This window comes from Takifugu flavidus, chromosome 2 (genome assembly GCF_003711565.1).
Source record: "Takifugu flavidus isolate HTHZ2018 chromosome 2, ASM371156v2, whole genome shotgun sequence".
Lineage (NCBI taxonomy): Eukaryota > Metazoa > Chordata > Actinopteri > Tetraodontiformes > Tetraodontidae > Takifugu > Takifugu flavidus.
Window position 1 is genome coordinate 1,988,496 of NC_079521.1, and position 24,372 is coordinate 2,012,867.

General features: G+C 45.9%; 1 protein-coding gene across 1 annotated transcript; it reads right to left on the reverse strand.

Moving 5' to 3' along the window:
• Nucleotides 1-1,508: 1,508 nt before the first annotated feature.
• Nucleotides 1,509-22,384, reverse strand: mmp15b (matrix metallopeptidase 15b). Its single transcript, XM_057019175.1, has 10 exons — nt 21,523-22,384; nt 16,877-17,025; nt 16,633-16,755; nt 16,187-16,494; nt 13,102-13,263; nt 12,705-12,901; nt 10,313-10,451; nt 8,201-8,351; nt 7,360-7,478; nt 1,509-7,257 (listed from the first exon to the last, which is right to left on the reverse strand). Exons 1-10 carry the CDS (start codon nt 21,640-21,642, stop codon nt 6,752-6,754), a joined length of 1,974 nt encoding a protein of 657 aa, XP_056875155.1. The 5' UTR covers nt 21,643-22,384; the 3' UTR covers nt 1,509-6,751.
• Nucleotides 22,385-24,372: the final 1,988 nt, after the last annotated feature.

Genomic DNA, 24,372 nt, shown 5'->3' on the forward strand with positions numbered 1-24,372 from the left:
AATCCCAATCTAAATGGTTTCCTGAGTGTCTTTGACTGTTGTTTCATAATGGAGACAAAACACAACCAAAAAAGCTTTTGTGTCTTGTGTCAGCGGCTGTTGGTCGCTGGTTCAATCCCGGGCTGCTGCTGTTGAAGTGTAAAGCCAAAGGCGGCTCCTAACCTGCATCTCTAACCTGCATAAATGTGCATAGCTGTTAATTCCTGATGAGCCTGTTAGGCTCCGCCTTCAGCGTGTGAACACAGACGGGAAGTTTAAAGTGTTCAAAGGTGACCGGAAGAAGAGTCCCGTATAGAATCCATTTAATCATGTGGTTCTGACGTAACGCGCGTGTTCTCAGCCAGAGAGGCTTCACTTGAGCAGAACCGACTATTTTGTGTCATTAAATCAAACATTTTTTGGCTCCAGGAACAGTCGGAGGGGATATCTGGTGACTTTCCAACGTCACTGACGTGATGATCCAACTGCTGCCATCCATTACAGGAAATTTTGAGACCCAGAACCAAAGAGGTGGACACTCGTCTGCTCCTGTCCCGTGTTTGTGTCCTTTATCTGCTGCACATCCGCACCTGCACGTTATCACCTTAAACCATTTAAATGTATTTTATAGCACACCTGCAGGGAAGCAAAGGCACACGTAGCACGTGCACGCTCATCTATGTGTGTCACCTCCATAAGCTGTCACACGCAGGATTAAATCTGAAGTGAGATCACGAAAACAACCACTTTAAAATAATGACCCCCCAAATGACGTGTGTGTCCGTCTCATGTCTGGTCTGGTCGAGCATGTGATGATTAGGTTCATAAGAAAATGATTCAAGAGTTTTGTCTACACGTGCGCAATAATGACGGCAGCCAAACGGCAAAATGGAAATTTGCCTGTGAAGGGAGCAAGTCTGGAGAAGTTTGGGCCTCTTTCTTTCTCGCTAAGTGCAGAAATGTTGATATTCCAAGAGGAACGCTGATATCCCAAAGTGGTTGATTTGTTATTTGCCCTTTTCCTTCCTTGTTCTTTCATCTGTTGTGCTGACAGCTGAGAGCCTTGCAGACTGTGGGCTCTTTTAATAGTGCAGGAGGAAATCAAATTGCTGTCATTGGAGGCCAAGTTTAGCCAATTACGCCTGCACGTCTGGGATGTGAGTAGGTGTCACTTCTTTCTGGACTCGGATGACTGACTCCCAGTCTTGCAAACATCTGATTTACGTCTGCCACAACTTCTTCTTGTGTAATCGGAGCGTCACAAACTGTGGGACGGCGTTGCGTGCTCGGCTTCTTCTGGCTCCACAAACTTCTTTCCTGCTCATGTGGCTTCCTGGTGACCAGCAGCACCTCCTCTCGTCCTCTGGTCCCCATCGTGAGTGTCCAACAGCCGGTTCATGTGAAACAGGAAGTAAGGCCCTATGGATGCTGACCTCACCGCAGGAAGAGAGCTAGTGTGTGTGTGTGTGTGTGTGTGTGTGTGGGCTTTGTTGCAACAATGTCTTGATAAAATGCTGAAGCAAACAGGCTGATTTCAGAAGAGTTTAATGTGAACATGTCCAGCATGGCTACTAGAGGTGAACACAAAACACGAATGCTTTACGTTAATTTTGAAAAACAGAAACACCAAGAAAAAAAAAAAAAATGCATTACTGGCCAAAACATCTGGCCGTTTGTAGAAAGACAAAATAGGAAATCAAACTAAGACAAATTAATTAAAATGCTTTCAGAATCATTTGTTGTATTTCGCTCGGGGCTGAAGTGTGAAATCTTCAGAGTTTAAGAAAAGAAACCCAAAGGCGTGATGAGAAAAGTCCGTGTCAGTTCTGCTGGTCGCTCCAGAAACAGAGTTCTGATCTCCTGGACTCATCATGGAAGCTGACTTCCTCTTCTGGTTCAGTGAGCAGAGGAGTTAGTCAGGCGAAGATCATTGGAAGGAACAAAGTTAGAAGACCCACAAAACCTAAAGACTCCCCTTTGACCGTAAATCCTCCATAATTAAGGCGGCACAGATTGAAAGATTCTCTTTTCGCTTTGATCGGATCTCTGCCTGAACCCTAAATACAACTTCAAGTAGAGCACAATGGCAGTTCAAGACATCCAATTGTCGTCACGGCCGTAGCCACTAGAGGGCGCTCCACTTATAACGCAGGCACAGATCAGCATAAGCTGCTTGAACAAATAACTATTGGATCGTTTCTATTTTGTCAGGAAAGCACAACATCCCCACATGTGAGGACCATCAAGAATTTGACAGTAAAGTTTTTATGAGAATATGACATCATGTTAGCCGACACAACCCCCCCCCCACCCCCCCCCCCACCCCCACCCCTCCCCTTGGAACAAGGATGTGACTCTGCGAGGCCGGGCCCCGAGGGTGGAGCAGAGAGGGCGGAGGACAACCACAGAGGTGATGTTGGCACAGAAATCTGCATGGGAGGGAGACGGCCATTGTTGTGATCCCCTCAGGTGTTGGGGGGGGGACGTCCATCAGCTGCGACAGCTATTTTGTTTGTGTTAAACGGCCAGGCGTCACGGGAAGGCCGAGGGTTCGGATCCCACCGGGGCTTTTCTATGTGCAGTTTGCATATTCCCCCTGCGTGTGTGGGGGCTCTCTCTCGCTCCTCCCCCAGTCTAAAGACTATTTGGGAGATAGTAAACTGAGATGAGATGAGGGTGAGTGGTCGTTCTTCCTTTGCTTGTTCCCCCACAGAGGAGGGAACAGTGGCCACGATGGGTTCCTGCCAGTGAGGCACCACAGGCTACTAACATTTTGTCCTCTTTCCTGTAGCCTTTCATCAACACCCTCATTGTCTATCACACTCTATTTATGTAGTAGTTCCTTAGAGATGATTCCAAACTGCTACCACAACAAAAGCAGCTTCCTGCACACACAATGGTTGAATCCATGACAGGACGCCGACAGTCCTCTAACTTAGAAAAATAACCTAGAATCACCCCGAAACTGGCAGGATACATTTAGCGTGTTAAAAGAGTGACAATAGACTGACGTTCGGTAAAAAATTGGCAGGGAAGCGATAAAACATCGTGTGATCAAACGTTATGCCGAGAATGGAATCGAATCAGTTGTGTTATTGATGCTCAATATTCTAGCTCACAATGTTTGAACAGAGGCCGTCTCTCCCTGAGACGGAGCCGGGAGCGAGAGAAAGGTTAATGGAGCTTTTAATACTGATTAGCTGAGTGTGCCACAAAGCTCCCCTGACAATGAGGTGAGTGATGGACCGTTTCCTAGCAACAGCTATAAACTGGCCACAGATCAATGACTCGTTGGTGATAAATGATGCTGCTCTTTCCTTTTCTTCCTTTCAGTCCAGGTGTTCATCCGTCTGTCACCGCTGCCCGTCGTCACCCCGCCGGAGGCTCGCGGCAGCCTCGGGGTTTCGGCGTAGCCGAGACGAACCTCAGCCCGTCACGTACAAACATAAAGCTAACGCTGAGCTAGCGTGTGGATAAGGTGAGCCTTTTAGCTTTACCAGCACAGCCAGATCGGGTCAGCTCCCTCCCCCACTTTCCTTGCCTCAGCTGCAGGAAGTCTCTCTCTTCCCCTCCATGTCCACATCTGTGTAACTTGACCCCGCTGCCCCCACCCCCAGCGGTCAGCTTACTGTTACACCTCAGACGACCCTTCCTCCCATTCATACATGAAGCAGTTTTCCCTCCGCGTCTTCCACTGCTCCTTCCGCCAATTATCAACTTTACTGCGTCTTGGCAGTTTTGGGTCACAAGACCACCACTTTCGGACCACTTTCTACTATCACAACAATCAACTTTGGTCATTTTCTCTAGCCAGGCGTCATTGTTAGAATACCCTTTTCACAGCAGGGGGCTGAGACTCTGTTACTGACTGGGAGGGGAGCCTTACTGCAGATGTGGTCCAAATATGATCACTATGTAGCTTAGAGGGGACCATGTTTTGGTTCTGAGAGTTCAAAGTGGATGTTTTCAGGGCACTTGGGGTTACCAGCATTTGCAAACACCTGCTGGGTTTTAATGAAGGGGATTAGCCCGTTCACACGAGCCCGTGCAGCCAGGGCCCACCCTGCCGCTTTAAGACGACGCTTCACAGCCCGCTTGATTCCGGGTCTACAAAGGTTTTTGTTAGCGGTTTGTCTACCTGCCACTGCTGTTGCTACATCCTGTTCTGTCAGTAAAAAGCTGTGACTCTGCTTTGTTTATTCCATTTTTATGTCTCTGACCTGTAGACGCGATGAAAAACCTCAGACTTGTATTATTTCACAAGGAGCGGAACCATTAGTACGTCCCTACAGCTCAAAGCACTTGTCACATGGCTGGAGAATTAGCTACGTAAGTGAAAAGCTGAAAATAAATGGCAGCTGAGGGACGAGGACCCCTTTAAAGTCTGTTTACCCTTTCAGCCAAAGAGGTCTTTAAATGGATTCCATATAAGGGAAAGAAACAGGGTAACCCCGACCACGTGACCATAACACGGGAGCAGTAGTGTGAACAAATTTATTGTGCAAGACCCTTAAGGGTTGTTGCAACTATGAATGACAGCTCGGTGGCCTCGCCAGTTGGGAAGATTGTCCACACCCTCATCGTTATCACCACTGTGGGCCCTTGAGCAAGGCTCTTAACACTGGTCCCTGGAGGAGGGTTGAGTCCCATTAGGATGTCTTTGCTCTTTGTCTTAAGTTGTGCGTCCATAGGTGACTTTATCGTCTAAGAAATGTTCTTTTTTGGTCCTGTGTTAAGTGGGATTAAGTGGGCATTGGGGAATCTTTTTAATCTCGTGACTGGAATCTGTTGATTTCTTAAGATAATATAAAATGGCTGCAGTGTTTCGGCATTGGACAGGACAAAACCCAGCAGTGCAGACTGTGATATAGCTGCCATGTGGAAAACTTAAACATTACAAGCAGATTTACTGCGCTTTGATCTCAGAGCGACTGCACACAAACGAGCACGTTATAAAACCTCACAATTCAGAGGCGCTGGCGGAGCCCCGAAACTTCAGGTTCGGCACAAACACACGTGAAATCCTGCGGAAGAAAACAAACAACCGTACGTGCAATGGCCGCCGATCCCTTTAGTTCTATTAGACAGTGATTCTATCTGGAGGTGAGCCAAAAATGCTCACGGCCAAAGTGGAAATAATCCCTGATTGCTCATCAATCTCAGTGGGTCAACTGGGAACCAGGAAGTTACAGTCAAGTGTTTGACACCGCAGCACAGATAAGTGTGGGCACAGCTTCTCAATGGGATGGAAATATCAGAGGCGAAAAGACCTTTCAATAAAGATTACAGGCACAGGCACCAGAGCATGATATGGCAGCACAAAGAGGCGAAGGAAACTGCAGAAATCGACCTGAACGATGGCGTTCTATCCTCAAATCACTTCTTAAAATGTCTTTCTCTGAGGGGGAAACCCCCACTGAGATGAGGGGAAGCAGGAGAATGGAAAGGCCTTCCTGGTTTAGAGATCATGATAATAACAATAGCGACATACACAGTACAAACCCAAACTAAAACAATAGAAAAAAAAATGTGCAAACGTCTCTCTCACCTAAATTAACTACAGTAAATGCGTTGTAGAGCACCGTGGGAGACAGGAGGAGGTGTGTGGCGCTACCGCTTTAGCCCGAAGGTCGCTTCTATGTTTAAGGAGTATCCACAGTTGGTGTCGGGCTCCGCCCCACCTGCACCACTTCACAGTATCCGCTCAACACACGTGCACAAGCCCCTTCCCTCATTTATTGGTGTGTTTTCAGATAAACACGTGGTGTTCCACCGAATGCTCCCGTCAGCCGGTGCAGCTCGACAGGAACCCTGACAGTTCTAGAAGAAATATGAGGATTTAGATTTCAATGCAGCACTGAATGAGATCTCCCGAAATGTGCCGAAAACACACACACACACACACACACACACAGAACAACGCAGAACAACACCTGGCACAGATCTGCTCAACCTACACGCAGCACCAAGCTGAAGGCATTCACACAACAACACGTTAAGCAGTTTTTACACATGTTGGAGTCAGATTAGCTTTCACACACACGTAGGAGTCCAGATGCTAACAGCTGCACAACCCTCACTCAAATGGAAGCGTCTCTTCACTGTTTTGCGTACTCCTTTGAGTATTGTGTACCTATGCAAATACACACGTGTGTGTATATTACAGTACCGTATGTTTGACCACATATTTCTGCTACTGTCAGAGCCTGATGCATCATCATCATCATCATCATCAGCCTGTGCAACCTTCACTTTTTAATGCGTGTTCATCCAGCACAACACCAACGGGTTCATGAAGAGACCTGTTCACCGCCGGTGTGGGCGGGGCAGACAAAAACGCTACCTTCGGACAAGATGGCGGAGATGGTTTTGGATAGTGGTTCCGTGTGTGATCAACACCTGAGCCTGACTCCTGCGCACGTTCTGACGTCGCGGCATCAGGCGGGTGGCGAGTGTGCTGAGCGGCGCCTTCACTCCCCAAGGTCACACAGAATAATCCTAAATATGTGGCAAAAATGATACTTATTTCTGTTAAAAGACAACTAAGATAGCAATGTTACCTGCATCACTAGAGCCCTGTGTGTGAGTGTGTCCATGTGTGTGTGTGTGTGTGTGTGTAAGACATAATTTATGTTCTAGTGTGTGTATCAGTACAGTATTGCATCAACTACCACTGAGCACAGATATGTGGAACACATAGGGATGGATTAGAGGAGGTTGGTTGGTCTGAGGTCCAGTTCCAGAATTCCAGCGCCCCCTACCTCACCAAGGGTCACACCCAGTCCTGCAGCGAGCGCTTGCAGTGCACCAGCAGCCTCGGCGCCCCTTTGCTCTGCAGCGTGTTGATGATGGCGTAGATCAGCCCCAGGATGCACAGTACCAGGACCAGTGGGATGATGACCATCAGGATGGTCATGGTCCGTTCCTTGTTGTCGTCCACCTTCAGCACCACGTCCACCTCGTTGGTATCTTCCTCCCGACCCTCGCGGCGGTCGTCATCGTCGTTGTCTGGCCGTCTACCGGGGTCTTTGGTTGTTCTGTTATGGTGGTTTTCGTCCCGGTCTTTGCTCTTGTCATCAGTGCGTCCGGCGTCGGGGTTGAATGGCGGGCGGTTGACGTCTGGGTATTTCCGTCCGGTGTCTGTGTCTCTGTCTGGGTCCAGGTCCACGCTGCAGCCCATGAAATCTTTCAGGATGGACTTGGGGTAACCGGGTTCACTCTTCATGCGGAGATTGTCAAACTTCCAGTATTTGGATCCTTTGTAGAAGAATGTGTATGCTAGAGACGGGCAAATTAAAGGATGTCAGCCAGCGTAGCAGCACATTCTCGGTTTCTTAGACATGCCTCTCGTCTCTCTCTCACACACACACTCGGACTTACCCCCGTCATCACTGAGGAAGGCCCCTTTGGGCGCGGAGGGAACTGAGGATCCCCAGACACTGATTGGTTTTGGGTAGCCTCGATCAGCCAAGCGCGACTTCTCGTCAAAGCGCCAGTACCTGCACAGACCTGCGTTGTTACTCTTCCTAAACTGTCTAAACAAGCAAACAAAGCAAAGTTCTCACACATCTACACAACAAAATATGTACACAGAACATGAAAACCTGCCAGTCACGCGGTGCTCAGCAGGAATTTACTGGTTTACAGAGACCACCGGTCTCATAGTGTGTTGGTTTCCCCTCAGTAAACCATGTTGGCCATATTATCCTGCTGGAAGAGCCATCAGGAATTATTGTTTGAATGAAGGGGTGTTCACGGTGTGCGACGGATGACAGAAGGGTTCCCAGCAGAACATTATTCTGAGCCGCCCACGCCGTGTTTCAGTGCTCTGCGGTCCAGTTGAGCTGAGTGTTGTTGAGCAGCTATGCAGCCCCATTAGCAACAAGCTGTCATGTGTGTTCAGACACCTTCTATCGGACCCACTGATATCCCACTGCAGACTGGGAACACACCACCAGAGATGTGGAAATGCTCTCACCCAGCTCTAACTGGCCCATTCCTTCTTCTAAAACGTCATCATCGAGGAGAAAATTTGGCAAAATGCATGTGGCGTTTCCAGGTCCTGACCTGTCAGTGGTCATAGTGCCGATAACTATGAATGATTTGGATGATTTAATGGCTATAGGTTTTTTTTAATTTGAGCCATTTCTACCAGAAGAGGCTGATGGATGGTGTGACTGGCTGTCTAGAGGGTTTTTGTGATGCTGTTGTGTTTAATTACCAGTCTCCTTGAAACAAGTAAGTGTAGCCAGAGGGCTCCCACCAGATGGCTGTGTCTACACGGTCGTACGGAATATCTCGACCAAAATCAACCAGCTCAAGAGGATAGCCCATTTCCAGATTCGCCTCCCTGAAAAGCCAGTATCGATTTCCTGACGGAGGAAAGAGGAGGCTTTAAAAACACATCCAACACTGGATAACGCAAAGAAAAACAGCAAACCAAAGAGATATAAACATTTCAATTTAAAGAATCAATAGTTGACTAGAAAACTGATGTTTACCGTGATGTTTACTCATAAAATTGACTTATATAGGATGGAAATTTTGACATTTTAATATTGTATTGAATCCTCATTTGTCCGATAATGGCAAAAACATTTGAAGATGCTAGCTTTGTTATTTTATAGGGTAGTTCGACCATTAATCAAGCTAGTCAACAGATGGAGAACACAGCTCCGCTTTGGTGACGTTATTTAACGACAATAATCGGTTGAAATAACATCATTCACTGCACGTAGACCGCGGTTAAGATCCCATGATATTAAAACGCACGCTGGCGTTCGCGATGGGTTACGATCCGTGTCATTTACGTGGCTGCTTCAGTTCAACCTGATTTATGAGACGGAACCGCTGGCTGCCTTTCATGCCCCCGCGAGAGGACGGCAGCGGCACGGCTGATGCGCGCTGTCAAACGGATCCATCCAAAGTTGCGCAACACTGCGGGTTGACTAAAAAGACTTTTAGAAACATTATGCACCACCTCGGTTTCCTCGCAGGCTTCAATCCCTGAAGAGAGGCCGACAGCGCACGGCAAATTATTTCATACCCTGCTGGCAAACAGCTCCACTCATCCACGGAGAATAGCTCCATATGGTGCGTGCGTGCGCGCGCGCGTGTGTGTGCATGAGTGTGTTTTCACAGCAGCTTGTAACTGCCAATAACAGTTTACATTTTTTCATTTGCAGGCGTTTATAAAAAAAAGGCAACCAGAGATGCGTAACTCTGTTCCAGACATCCAAACACAGATGTACTCGTGCACAGGCGTGCACTCTGCTCCCGCACGCACGTTTCATTTAATGGCACCGAGGCTGTGGACCTGAGCGAGGCATTAAAAAGAGAGTAGAAGAACAATCAGAGAAAATACACCAGCGTTTACACGCGCTTGTAAATTCTCCGAATGTAATAACGACTTGTTGGAAAGTGAACAGAACCCTGACTCAGCAGTTTGACTTCAGAGCGATAGAGGTGGTGCGTTTTCGGGACTGGAGCAGGTTTAATGGGCAACGCAGACGGGCTCTGTTACCTTTGACTTCAAATATGCAGCAGCAACATTTGTTACTCCACGAGTTCAACATCGCTTCGATTGTAGCGCAGCAAAGAACCACGTTAACTCGTGTGGCTGAGATCGCAGAGGCTGGTTTTGCTCTTTCTGAACTCTGACCTCTGTAATTGAAGGTGACATTGCGACTCGGATGCTGTGCGTATTGCGCATTTAATTTATTTAGAGCCGAGGCCGCAGACTGAATTAGCCGGAGGAACATTAAAGATCTCCTCTGCTCTCGTCTGCTGTGGTGGTTCCAGTGTGTTGTGTGTGTTCATGTTCATTTTAGTTGTGGTCTGTGTTTTTTTTTGCCTGTTTAAACAAACTCAATAGTCTCATGTGAAACCAAATTACTAGCAGGCATCAGAATAAACCTAATCATCCTCTGGAAAGCAAATCAATAGCAGGACGTCAGGCAGGGCTGGACTGGGACCGCTTCTTCTTACATGTCCAAACATTTTCCTTATCTCCACGGCGGAGTGGATGTTTGTTTAGATTGTATAAGAAGATTCCACTCTAATATGTGGAGATTAAATAAGAAGGTAAATCATGTTGCTAATATATATATTGGTCTGAGCCCTTCGGGTCTCCTCCTGCCCTGAATCTCAAAGAAGGAAAGAGGTGATTGTGAGCAGAATATCTCCTCTATTGGACTTTTTGTCCATCATTGTCATGCAGGTGCGCTGCTGTCAAACACATAATGTACCACAGGCGCTTTAAAGGGAGCTAAATGAAGCGGGTGTAATTTCTCCTTTCCACAGCTGAAAGAGTATCAGCGGGCGATGCTCTTACCTTTAAAGAAGACGAACCTGCCGTCGTGCCTTTCGTACGCGGCGTCGATGTCTCCAGGCAACCCTCTCCAGAAGTGATTGATGGGCATGGGGTAGTTATCCAGAACCCTGTTCCTGCGCACCCGCCAGAACCAGCGGCCCTGATGGGACGAGATTGGATGACAGTTGAACACTGATGGAAAACAGTCTCCCTTTTCTTTATCTGCTGTTGGGAAGAACAATAAAAATGACTCCTCTCCACTCTGACTATGTCTCACTATATCACGTTCTATTGTTTCAAAGGCCGCAATACAGTAAAATCACACCCTTTTTTTTAAAGTTATTTAGTTTGTCAGTGCACGTTTCCCACTCTTCTATGTAGCTTGACAACAACGACAGAAGGAACAGAAAAAGTGAAGCTTTCTTTCTGGTGATTTAATCAGAAAGGAGATAAGTTGAAAGGGAAGACAGGATGCAGGTGCTTCACTCTGTGTGGTCTGACAGCTCAGCACGTTTAACCAGCTAACGTCTGAAGGACCATATTAGTCCTCAGAGCGGAGCACATCACCACGTGGGAGTCTGAAAATTCAAAGTAGCTCACTGTTCTCTGCTGGCTCACTTTTAGCAGCGGGGAAGGGGGGGGGGGGGGGCTCAGGTTCACAGCCCTGCTTTTAATGAGCATGAGTGAGTGGAGGGGACAGACGTGCTGATGTGCTCATCAACAACAAATTACATCCAGTCAGAGCACAAAAAGCCCTTTTGAGGGTTGGAATGGGGCTGAGGACAGGCAGCCCGCATGGATTTATTGATAAATAACATTTTTATGCTACATGAATGGAAAAGAAAGTACGATCCTGGAAGGTTAGCAAAGGTCAAACTGCAGCCAAATATATAAAACCCCTTAAAAGTCATTCTGATTTGCTAATCCCGGAAATGCCGAAGCACAAAACTAAAAAGCCTTTTCGTGAAATCAAATGCATCATATGGAGAAGCAGCTTATTCCGAATGTGACCTCTGAAGTAGAGGTTTATTTCAGACACTGCTAGCAAAGAACTAAAAAGCAGAGATTACTGGCTTAGAGGAAACCTAAGAAGACACAAGTGTGTGAACAGTTGGAGCCCATGCAGCTGTGCATTGTCTTCTGTCCCCCGGAGTCTGCCAGAAACCCTTACGGGGAGATATTTATAGACAAATATTCACATGCAGCTCTACAGTAATCATTACTTATGGTTTTATATGTCACGTTAAATGTAAGTAAAAGCCTATTGGCATGTAATTATAAATTATACTATTGTACATATGGACTGTTTTACATTTCCAAATTTCAGACATCTTCCAATTGTTTCTTGAAGTGAAGTGATGGAATTTTTCCATTAAAGCCTCTGTTGTGTTGTGTCTATTATCTGTCAACACTGGATTCCTCTGACTTGTTCATGTTCCCCCCAGTAGATATCACGTTATAGTGGAAGCTGGGATGCTTCCTCCTCACCACAACACACCCAGGTTTTATGGCGCTTCATTTCCGTGGCCGCAGGTTGTAGCTAACGAGGAAGTAGATGCTGCTGTTGAAGCAGGTTGAATCAACTCAAGTTGGTTACTGAAGGTGCGTTTCTATGAGATTGCTTACTGGAAATTGCAGCTATTGACTGCCTATAAAAAAAGGCTGAGTCACATCTGCCTTTCAGGCAACACAGTGACACCAATTACCAAGCCATAAAAAGATTACGAGCAGCTATGTGACAACAACAGATGCAGCAACGCCGCCTCTCTGATGTCGAAACAAGGCAAGGCCACCAACATCAAACAAAGGCGCGATGGTTGGTCATGAAACATGACAATAAAAGGTGCAGGACAATTTATTGCTATAAAAACGGGGGGGGGAAATATGGAGGAGGGTAGGTGGACACGCTGTTATCCATCAGCAGGCACAGCAGCAAGGGCTTGAGTTCGAGAACGTGCTGCGGATACAGGCTGTGCTTCCAGGGATGAGCAGCACCAGCATTTCTGCACATCTCCGGAGGAAACCGAAGCAGTTGTGTGTTTTCTGTGCGGTATGGTGGCTCAGCGGGGAGGGTGGATACTTGGGGGGAGGATCCTCCTACGCTTGACCATCAAAGCCGGTTGATGGGAGTGGCTTTCTAGACATCACACAGGGGATGGACATGAAGCTGCAGCAACAGGAAGTTGCCAGCTCCTCACCGCATGTTTTAAAACCGTCAAACCTTGAAGTTCCACCCGTTCCCGGGAAGATGTAGCTTAGCTGCCAAGTGTCGTTGATTTCAGTGAGTAGATATTGTTTTACATTACAGATTTAGCAACGAGTTTGAACATTTTCAGGCCATTTTTTGAGGAATTTGGAGCTTTTTAAATGAAACCCCTGACAAAAGTGGCTCAAAATCGTCCCCTCCGCTCACCTTGAAGACAAACATTTCTCCCCGGAGCATCGCAACAGTGTCAAAGTTCCCTTCGCAGATATTGGGACCATAGTGGTCCGGTCTTTCTGTCGCCCTGGGGCGGTCAGGGTGCCGGGGGGGTGACTGAGGCGGCCTCGGCTCCGGGCGACGGGCTGTGACTGTGGGCAGGGCCTGTGTGGGGCCGCTGTCTGGCTGACCTTGGAGAGATCAAACACAGCGGGTTGACAACTAGCTCAAGGGGCACGTTCAACTGTATAAAAACCGAAAAGGCATTAACTTTTAGGTTAATTACACAATAAACATAAAAGACAGAATTACAGAGTGTTCATCAACATTTTCATACGTGATCTTTCTACATGGAGGAACCCTCAGGACACTGATGCTACTCTCATCTCACCATAGATCTGCTGGATGCCCCGCCGGTCATCGTCAGGCAGCTGAAAGTTGTCTGTCTCCATCCACTGGTAGAATGGAGCCATAATGGCCAGAGGGTTGTTGGAGTGCTCCAAACCCAGGGCATGACCCAGCTCATGGACCGCCACCAGAAAGAGGTCATTCCCTGTAGGAGAATAAGACAATCTGCACTTTATTCCTCTGCGTCTTTGCCGGATAAAGAAAGGCATTGTCCACACGCAGGCAGATATGTGCAGTCTTAAAAACGTGAACTTGGGACATTAGCTGGTTTCAGAGTTTACAGGAGTTTGGATCGGGATCAAAACCTCTCTGAAAATATGAAAATCTGTCAAACCTGAGCGAAATTAGGCTAATCCATTTCATAATCTTCGACATGACTGCTTCAGTCTCAGGCCGAACAAGGGCTCATGAATACGTTAACATAAATTGATCTTTCGCAGCAGAACTAAAATGATTGCCAGATAATGGATGCAAATAGAACCCGTTTCCAGCACAACGAGTCCTGAAAGACGGCGACAGCACACGTGCGCGGGCATTCACGGGAGTAATAACAAATGGAGATGACGCTAGCGCCTCAGTGCAACGCATCTGAGAGCAGCTTTCAGCTTTCAGACAAACCAAACTGCTCATTTTAATGTGGTGACACCTCATCACGCCAGGTATGGACCACCTACCGGTGCTCCTCTGACGTAGCTGCATGTTTTCTGGCATTCCAGACGTAAAGTCTGCCCATTTTCTTCCTCATCTGAGTCAGGTTTTATGAGGCTGTTGTCACTGCGCCTCTGTTTGGGTATCAGGGAGGGGAATCTGGAATTGATAACTGATCAGATATCTACCCTGGCCTGCTTTGACTGCAATAAATGTGTCACACCCTCTTGGCAGGTTACACATTCACAGTATCTGGATGAGGGGACGGTGCCTAATAATACTGCATACCAGTCTACCAACGCCAGCCTGGCCCACAACAGCTGTACATATCAGCACCTTTCACCACAGCTCCGGCAGATAAATCCCACACATGCTGGGAACTTCAGACATTTAATGACATTTTTAACCATTCCATGGGATGCTGTTTCCTAGGTGACCCAGTGACCAACTTCCTCCCCACACTAAAGTATTCTTACAGATATTTAAGGAACAATACACCAACAGACTCAACAGGGATCTTCTCTGAAGAGCAGCCAGCGCACATTTGGGCACTTCCCCTGAATCAATACAGTACCTCTTTGTAGCCTCCTCTCCCCCCCCCCCCCATGAACTGTGAACTTCCAAGTCATTTATTTTGGCCCGATAGACCACGCTGACTGATCAGATTTGTGCCAGTGACATCACACCCCTGGGAGATTAGGACTCAAAATGGGAAATGTGCCGGATGCCTTTCCTCCTTCCCTATTTTTAAAGCCCACATACGCAAGGATAAAGTGTTTATTTTCCACAACTACAGCGGCAGTCATGCGATCGGCCTCATCAGGGAAACAGCAGAAGGAACAAATCAGTTAGCTCAGAGTAAAATAGGAAAGGTCACATGAAAAGGGCTTCGTGACCTTAAGCAGAAAACCAGCCATTTTGTCAGGGAGCAGAAAGAAGGTGCTTCAAAAACAACAAATCTGTAGCTAATTCTACACAATCTGCTTTACTGGGGATGTCCCAATTGCTGTTGCCAGACTGGTCCTGCATCCAGGCTCAAAAGCCTCTGACCTGTTATGAAAGGAGGCTCTTCGAGTCTCCTTTTTGAAGTTAAAATCAGGAGATTTCAGGGTGACTCAAGCTCGTATCCTGGAATTAACCAGCACACTCACCCAGACTTTAATACATTAAATATTAGAGGAAATTCGAACCAGCATTTGAGAAATAAAACGGACGTTTTGCCAGCTTTGACTTGCACCAACCTGGAAAAGGAGCTTTTATCACATGAAACTCATCTTCAATTTGCATCATATGGTTATTTTTTAACAGCCTTTAATGGGAACACTACTGCAACAGGGCCTCCGAAAACCTGCCGCATTCAAGCAGCTGAGAAAAGCTGAGCCTGCTCGTCGTGATCTGCTCCGAGACAACTTGGACATTTTCTTTGCTTTGCTCTTAAATTGTGCAACATTGTGGTGCGACAAGAGGACAAGCCTGCACATCTCCTGAGTGCAGCGTGCTAACGCTAACGGTGGTAGCCTGTGATCTGTCCTGTGACATGTCCCAGACAAAGCTGGACCCCCCCTCCCTTCACACACACACACACACACACACATATTTCAGCTGTCTGTGTATGCAGATAACAGGGCCGGGAAGCCCATTATTACAAGAAAACCCACTCCAGTCAGCAGCGGTAATGAGTTCAGAGTAAGGAAGACATTTAAAGTTCCTGCTTAATTCTTACTTCTGAACATACACGTCCTTGGACTTTAACTCCAGGTAACACAAGTCGTTTTAGGGGTCTTCTTGTAAAGTTACATGTCAATGTGGTTAGACCCAAGTTATTGGTATTGTCAGAAATATACAAGTTCTGATGTGCAAATGTGACTATTAATCAATAATAACTCTACTAAACTTCACGTAAAATAGGAATTCACCCCATTTAGCAACAGTTCCTTCAATGAAAATTGCGTTTTTTACTTCAGGAAGTCATGTAAACTGTTTTTGCATTGCTTTGAGGCCTTTGACAGAAAATAAGGTGCCATAAACAAACAAACAAGTGAATGGAGTGACTTTGAGCTGTGGGCCAGTTTCATGAGGAGGTGCTGTTCAGGTAACAACTGTGTCTCTTCAAAACCCTGGACAGGGACACAGAACAGTCTAGAGACAGTCTATCTGAGCCAATCCAACCTAAAAAAAAACCACCGCTGGTCCTGGTGGTTGGCCACTTCCACAACGCAGCAGACATACCATAAACATATTTCGTCATCTTGCAATTATCCAAGTTCTTTTTTGGTTTCCTTTCTCTCCACAATTCCGTTCATGAATGAGGATTCCTTGAGGACACAGGTGAACTCCACTAAACCACAACATCCCGCCACCTGTACTGAACCTGGATCAAAACATGATAATCACTACACACACGGGTGGGTATCGGTTACCTTGTATGTTCTGGTTGCCAATAGTCCAAGGTTCATCGGAGTCAAAATGTGTGTCTCCACCCATCCCAGGTCCTGGGAAGTAGGCATGAGCTAGGAAGCCTCCTTCTCCATCAAAAGGAGAGCTGTCTCCATGGAAACCTGAAGCAAAGAAGATCATGATATCGGGCTCCTTGCGGCGTCCATATTTGATCTCCTGGTAGGGGATTTCATCAAATGTCAACGGAGTCACTCCCTCCCAGACTTTGAACGCCCGGCGGATGGCTTCATAAGAGTTATACTCTCCGATCTTGGGAGTGTAATTCTGGATACTATAGAAAACAAAGAGAAGAGAAAGGGTGAAGCTTAAGCGACCTTTCTCTTTTGATTTCATCAGCAGAAAACAGGGAGAGGATTAAAATTAAACACACTTTTACTCAGAGACCAGAGCTGGGGTTGTTTGTCATTACCTGTAAGTGAGCTGCTTCTTGCTCCACTTGTGTCCAGTGAGGGCGTAGCGCTTCCGGCGCACGTTGGTTTTGATTTGACCTCCGAACTTGTCTGGGACCCCACAGCGGGGTCGCTTCATTGCACTGCGGAGACGGGAAAAGAAGTCGGCTCAAAACGAAGGCCCACAAGGAGGACGGTGCTGAAGGTTGCGCCTCCACTCCTGTTCTCCAGGACTTGGTCTCCACATGGAATCGCAACACTAACCGAATGGTTTCCGGGTCCATCGTTCCTGTGACCTCCAGGCCGTAGAAGCGCTGCATGTCGCTGACGGCGCCGGACAGGATCTGCGCTGATCGCATGGTGGACATCTGCCTGCTGGCCTGGGGCAGATAGCCATACATCCTCAGCCATGACTGGGGACACGGGAGACAAACACAGGATTCCGTTTATCATGTGATGTCATGTAAGAGCAAACCGGCGACCTTTAGACTCGGTGTGTTGGTGATACCGCGCGCCGCGTTCGCGTGGAAGAACAGCTGCTTTCCGAAATGATTCCACTTCTGCCTTTAATAATTTTAGGTGCGTTTCAGGAGCCGAAGGGCTCGTCCACATCTGAGAGAAGAGCATGAACCCTGGGGGAGGGGCGGGGGCGGGGGGGGTCACACAGGGCTGAGTGAAAATGATCCAACTCAAATACAAATGACGCTCACCCTGTCCCACCTGTTATGGAGAAACTTAAGACCGCACACACACACACACACACACACACACACACACACACACACACATACACAAGCAATCTGAAACGCAAGTCCTACACATGGTGTCAGGGAGTGTGTGTGTGTGTGGTGTGTGTGTGTGTGTACAAGTGAGCAAATGTTTAGATAGTGTTTCAGGAAGTTCACATTTGTTTGTGTGTGTGTGTGTGTGTGTGTGTGTGTGTGTGTGTGTGTGTGTGTGCGTGTGTGTGTGTGTGTGTGTGAGGGAGAGAGAGAGTGTGTGTTTCCCAACATATTTTAAGGTTCCTTATCTAATGGCAGAGGTGGGCCAGGGTCATGTCCAGTTTAGGTACTTTGGAGTTCTTCCTGCTCCTCTACAAACACACACATGTATGAAAGCACAAGCACACAGACACACAAATATTAAAATACCAGCCGCTTAAGTGGTGGAGCAGCAAAGAGAAGGTAAGAGAATATAAATAAGAGGCAGTGGCGTGTTTTGCATTTGAAGCTTTTTAAATTAGTTCGCTGATTGTTCTCGTGCTTTTCTAAAATTGTGTATTTCCACTCCACACAGCTAACGTTGTTCTCTGATATGTTGATGCGGATTCTCAGGGTGAGGTCACCTCTTCTCCTGAGTGTTACATTGTTAATATTGTTGTTGGAGGGAAAGCCCCAGGCCTCCGTTGTCCAGCCGAGACTCATCAGCTCTTCAGTAGTGAACAAACTCTGTGATGCTTTCCTTTCATTTATTTAAATTAGTCTCCCAAATAATTTTGTTTTTTTTAAATTAGAGCATCATGGGATAAAATCCCCAGTTTCAGAATTCCATCATCTTAACTGTTCTATGAAATAGACCAAATACAAATAAATGTGTGTCTGTGTGTGAAGTTTTTACAGTCTTTTAGCCTGGGTTGTACACTAATGTATGTCGACAACGTGTTCCTTTAGGTCTCAAACTTGCTGGAAGATGCTGAAGGAGTTTTTTGCTTCAAGTGCTGGGTTTGTCTGTTCACTATGACACTTTTATATTATGAAAGACAGACTGCAGATACGCAGCCAAAAGCCAGACACACACACACACACACACACACACACAAATATAAGCATTGACTGCTGCAGTGTATTAGTAAACACTCCAGCTATGCCTCCATTTCTCTCAATATTAAAATCTGATTGATGAAGTAGAGCCAAACTAAAATTAATAGACAGTGTGATTGACTTTATGCAACAATGGAAACTTCCTCAACAATCTTAACAGCGTGCTTGCTTGCAGTTTCGGCTCAACTCAGATTTCGAACTGTCCCTTTGTGTCATTCAACGCGACACAAAAAGGGTGACGTCAACACACTGAGCTGTGCTCACACTGTTACCAAGGCAACATTGTAGATAGCTTGGTAATGTCTAGAAACAAAACTCAGATTAGAACAATTGTAATTAACCGTGCTGACAGTCTGTCCAGAAAAAAGAAACATGGGGAATTGAGAAAAATCAGACACGCTTTCAGAAAAAAGAGGTGAAAAGCAGGAAAATGGCCTCCCCAGCAACCAAAACCCAAAGAAGGCAAATAAATTAGTGTATCCAAACAGTTTAGAGCTCAAACCAAACACCATCATTTGCATAATATGATAGAAGGAAAATGTGGACAGCTCAGGGTCCAAGTTGAGCTACGAAGGTTTGCTCAAAACCTTTGGCTGATGATAGAAGACATTTAAATGCCACATAAGGTAATGCTGCCAATTAAAAGGGGCATTGTCGCGTTGGCAAAGTAAAGGAGCACCCAAGAACATGCTAGCAGTGCTTTTAGCTGGAGCCGATACCCAAACCGACACACTAGGACTCGCTGGTGTGTCTTTGAATAGTAAAATAGTCTTTCAAAGAGTCCTTGATTATACCTGCCAAGAGCAGAGCCAAAAACAAAGTATACAAGGAGTTGTAAAACCTGCTGGTGTGTGTGTGTGTGTGTGTGTATGTGCAGGACACACCACAAGCCAAAACACTAAGACAGCTTTTATTCCCCAACTTGGTTTGCTGCCATCTCTCAGGGAGAAAAAGCAGCCAATAGCAGCATGATCATTTAATGCAGCTAATTTTGTTATGTACCAGGCATGAAGGGGAAACACACACATATTTTTCCTGCGTGGAAGACAATAAACTACACATCTGGACTTCTGGATGCCTGGACAAAATCTCGCACTTAAGAATTAGAAATGAGGAGAGTTCCCATGTGGTGGAATTCAGGGGGAAGTGAAGCGACGGGCTGAGTGAACTGATACCAGCCTGGTCCAGATGAAGCTGTTGTTGAGTGAGTTACTGATTATAGCTCTTCTCTCATTTATACTCGGCCCCTACAAAGTAGTATCTACAAAGTGCTGCTGTATTTTTTAACTTTATCTCTGGGAGCCAGTGAGACAAAAGGTTCCATTGTATCTCTTTAGATGCCTCAGAGTCCAAGGCCTTGCCGGTGAACAGTGTGTGTGTGTGTAGGTGCACGTTTAGATGGGCGTGCGTGCGCATGAGAGCGTCCCAGTTAGAAAACAGCTGTCACATTCAGCCATCACATGCTACACAGCTGAGATTGATCACTACTGTTCCCATCAACTTTCTCCCTCCGTTGTTTCACCGCTCTTGTAGCGGCGCAGGTCAGTTCCTGGCGTTTGACCTCCAGCTCACAGAGCTCCTGTCAATCACGCCCTCCACCCCACCTGGGCACAGACGGAGGAGCTGAAGAACTCCATCAAAACCAAAGGAGACAGTGTCTCAGCGAGGGCACGTAAAATCATCTGGGTTCATTTAGACAGACTGGCTTCAAAAGTAATAAAAATAAACCATTACGTTTACATTTTATGGGGCTAAATACACAGAATGTCCAGCGTAATGGCCCCCGAGTTAGCTGGATTATACGGTATCTGCTTTACGGCCCCCCTGTTTCACTTATATTACAACGTTTTTCAGTTCACACCTTTAACATCCATTATTTTAGCTGCCGTGTGAATGAGAGTTCTCTGACGCCAGAAACACTTATCAGCATCAAAGGTGGAGCATATCAGCTGCTTCGTGTAGGAACAAAGTAGGCTCTTGGCACGACTTCACCAACTTGGTCGTGCATGGGCAATTAAAGAACTCTGGAACCATTCCAGCCACCTATGAAAAATAAGTAACCCACCACAAAGTGGAACACATCAAATGACGTTGCCCTTTATATAACAAAGGTCGCTTGGGCATTTTGGGCCCCATCATTTGCTTTAAAACACAAAATACGATCTCCTCCTTGACATGGGGGACGACGTCAGATGACATGCTGTTTACAACACCAGGAAGTATAAACTTGACACACATAGGATGGGCATTGTTAGCCACTTAGTCTTGCACATATCAATATAAATCACGTGAACTGTTACAGTCAATGATCAGCAAAACAGCTGTGACCTTTGAAGCGGCTTCAAAACCGCGCTGAAGACTTAAAGACATAAGCCTCTGCAGATATTCAACATGTTCTGTCGTTTAACACACACACGTCAAGACCCACTGGTTAATGAATTCTGATCTGTCGCCAGGTGGTCACGTTGTCCGACTTCCTATCGAGGATCACATCATCCACTTTAGTAAGATTTCACGCTTTTGTAACAGGACACTGCAACGCTGCAAACATGTTTTAGTTGGACACAAGTCCCATTAACCCCGTGACAGTATCAGTGCCAATGATACATTCTAATATTTGCACATCTGCTTCTCTCCGTACTTTGCCAAGTTTGGCTTCCTCACATAGGAAATAAGAGTCTGTTCGAGGGCATTATTGAGCAATAAAATCTTATTATCTTCTTAAGGTAAAACAGATGCTGCCCAGTCGCTAAACCTGGTTGGATTAGTTTACTTGGCAAAAAATTCTAATTAATAATATCAAGATTTAGCCACTGCCCTCAACTTAAGAACAAGGAAACAGGAATGAAAAAACACAAATGGCTGATAAAACACTTGCAGTTACGATAGAAAACAGCAAAAAAAACAACAACACACCCTTCCTTGTTTAGGCCCTCGCAATCATATCAGCAAGCATTAAACAAAAATATAGATTAACTTAAATACTCCTAATAATATATAAAAGTGCTGAAATGACCAGATTTGTAAAATGGAGGTTTAAATGTGCTGTAATGTGTGATTGAATCACCAAATAAATTCCGCTGTTTGTACCTCTGCGTTAAAGGTGCCCTGATCCCCTGCTCCACGCGCACCCAGCGCGCACACTGACAGCGCGAGGAAGGTCCGTCTCCACAGCAACCAGAAGTAACCGTTCCGCTGGGTGCAGGCCATGACGGCGGGCTCGTGGGAAGTCGGTCCGCGCGTGCTTCGCTCTCCGGGGTGACACGCCTGTGACGCCTTCACGGCCCTCGGTTAATGATGGAAGGAGCCCAGATGAGAACCGTAGACAACAAGTTTGGGAGAGAAAACTGCGACAGTCTTCAACAAAGACTGGAAAACCATGGAGCACAAGCAAAACAATGTCTTTACAACTGCCCCTTCAGAGGTGTGGGCGAGCTGTCCGTCCGTCCCAGTTAGTATTTCGCAGTTAGTTGTGGTCCTTAACAATTAATTTTGTAAAAAAATAAAATAAATAAAAGTCGTCACTAAGAGGTAACTTCCACGGAACACCTTGCTAAAGAGCAAGGGCGACGTCTCTGTTAAATCATCATATGTTGTCGTTGTTAACGCCACGTCGTGCTGCTAAAGTCTCGTAAATGCGCTTAATTGATCGCCGACGAGGTGGCCGCAGTAAAAGCCGCAAACTTCAGCGCACTTGTTCGCTCAGCCGTAGCATCATGGAGCGTTTGAGGTCTTCCCAGCTTGGAAAGCGATCGCCGGCTTTCCCAAAAAAACACACGCCTCTAAAAACTATTTCTAAACACATGTAGATGTACTTTGATTGCGGCGTAAGTCCAAATGTTTCCAGAGCCGGGGACTTGTCCGGTTGCCCTGAGACCTGTCGGTCGCTCGGTGCTTCTCTCTCCCGGAGCAGGACGGACAGTGACCCGCTGCTGCCCCGCTCAGCAGAGAGCGCAGCTCCAGGCGTCAAGTCCGACTTTACGGAAACGACGTAATCCGGCCAGGACTTTCAAAATACACCTCCCAACATCTGACTCCGTTACACATCTGTTAGGACATATACAATACATGTATAGATGTATATTTAAACACCGGGTTTTATTTCAACCATTAAATTCCATGTTATAAAGTTAAAGCGAAGCATCTATCAGGAGTCAGGCTCCATGGCTCTTGAGCAAAGGAATCCGCTTTCTTGGTGTCATCGGTTCCAGAGCGATGCAAAAATTAGGAGTCACCAAAGGATCAAACCTTTGAGGTTAAGAATAAAGAAGAAGTGTCAGTTAAAAGAAATCGATAACAGAAATATGCCCCATCTCCACATTATACAGGTGTTACAAAGTCAACACCTGAGTTTGTAGAAGTATTGTACAGAAAGACTCATTAGTTTTCTTTGCTAATGAGATGATCACTACAAAATGAAGGAAACCATGGAAGGAAAACATGGAAGTGCAGTTGGGGAGGGAGCAGCTTGAGCCCCTTGGGAAATCCCCTTCTTGGTAGCATTTTTGCTGACAGCAGAACATGCACATTTTCAGAGAGAACATGGTTGGCCTCTCTGCTTTCATTGGTTTTGGGTCTTCCACAGTGAACGGTAACTAAATTAGTGATTAGTAATTATGATGGAAGGGGACCCAGTCTTCTTATTGCAGCAATGATCCTTGAATAACAGTCACTACAATTTATGTAGCTTTCCAACGTAAGGTAGGATTGGTGCCTCCAAGTCTAGCGTTTATAGCATCACCTTATTTATCTGTATAGTGACAGTTGAACGTGTAAAGCTTAACCTAAAGAATTCTCAGAGCATCCAGGATTTTTAAGGGAACAGGAAATCCTGCAGCCATTTTCTTTAATATGACGTCTATAATCTATATAACCTCGGAAAGTAGAAGCGGTGAATCTTTTTAACTGCATCCGCCCATGTGTGTTGTTTGTTTTAAGTAGCCACATGGAAATCTTAGTCATCCAGATGTTATCAGGCCAGTCAGCTCAGCTTCCTACTTCTAAACTCTCAGTGTTTTATCAAATAAAATAAAATAAAACTGGCTTGTCTAATCTGCTCTTTTATTTTAGCGTTAATGTTTTTATTAGATAATTATTTGTGCTTTTCATGTGCCCCCTCATGTGGATTTTTTTGTTTGTCGTGTCTGGTTTTGTGCTTTTCTGTCCACCTGCAGAAAGACCACCTGCCTATACACACACACACACAACACACACACACACACACACACACACACACACACACACACACACACACACACTCACACACACAAAGAATGTGTATTAGAAGCTGCAGCTGGCTCTATAAACAGGTGGTAATTTTACATTTGAAGATGAAAATAACAGCACCAAACTCCTTCACCACCACTCCTTCAACCCCACAAATGTTCTATGTGTATTTCTATTAAACTGTAATCAAATGAGTGCGGTCCTGTTGTCTCATGTTTAAAAATCCATCCATACTATGTGAACGACTAAGAGTTATTGCTGGTTTAGACTTTTACCTCCTGTGTTAGCTTCAAGCTGATTTTTGATATGTTCAAAGAGCGTCTAACCACTTCCCTGTGTAGTTATTTCCTTTTTGAGTGAACCTGTGTGGACTCTTCAGTGTTCACCTGTCCCCCAAACAACTCATTAGTCTCATAAAAAGTGCTTCTATGTGCACCTTTTTCTTTTTCTGCTGTGCTGTTCTTTTGCTGGTTGTAATCAACACCAGCAACAACGTCATCTGTTGAAAAGCCCAAATCTTTCATGTGGAAACTCCGGCAGACAAATCCTCGCTGACTTTCTATAATAATATGAATGATTATGACAGTTTTATTACCATAAAAAGTAAGAAAGTAAAGCAAAGTTGCCAGAATATTTAAACAAAATTTCAAAACTTACAGATCATTTTCTGCTCTCTGTGGGACATGAGTGACGGTCCTGTTGAGAGGACATCCT

Excerpts from the sequence above, each read along its gene's own strand:
- mmp15b (XM_057019175.1), bottom strand. The coding sequence starts at position 21,642 with ATGGCCTGCACCCAGCGGAACGGTTACTTCTGGTTGCTGTGGAGACGG. Across the intron at positions 17,026-21,522 it reads AGGGCACCTTTAACGCAGAG|TCATGGCTGAGGATGTATGG; the intron begins GTACAAACAGCG and ends CCGTGTCCCCAG. Across the intron at positions 13,264-16,186 it reads TGGCAACCAGAACATACAAG|GGAATGACCTCTTTCTGGTG; the intron begins GTAACCGATACC and ends ATTCTCCTACAG.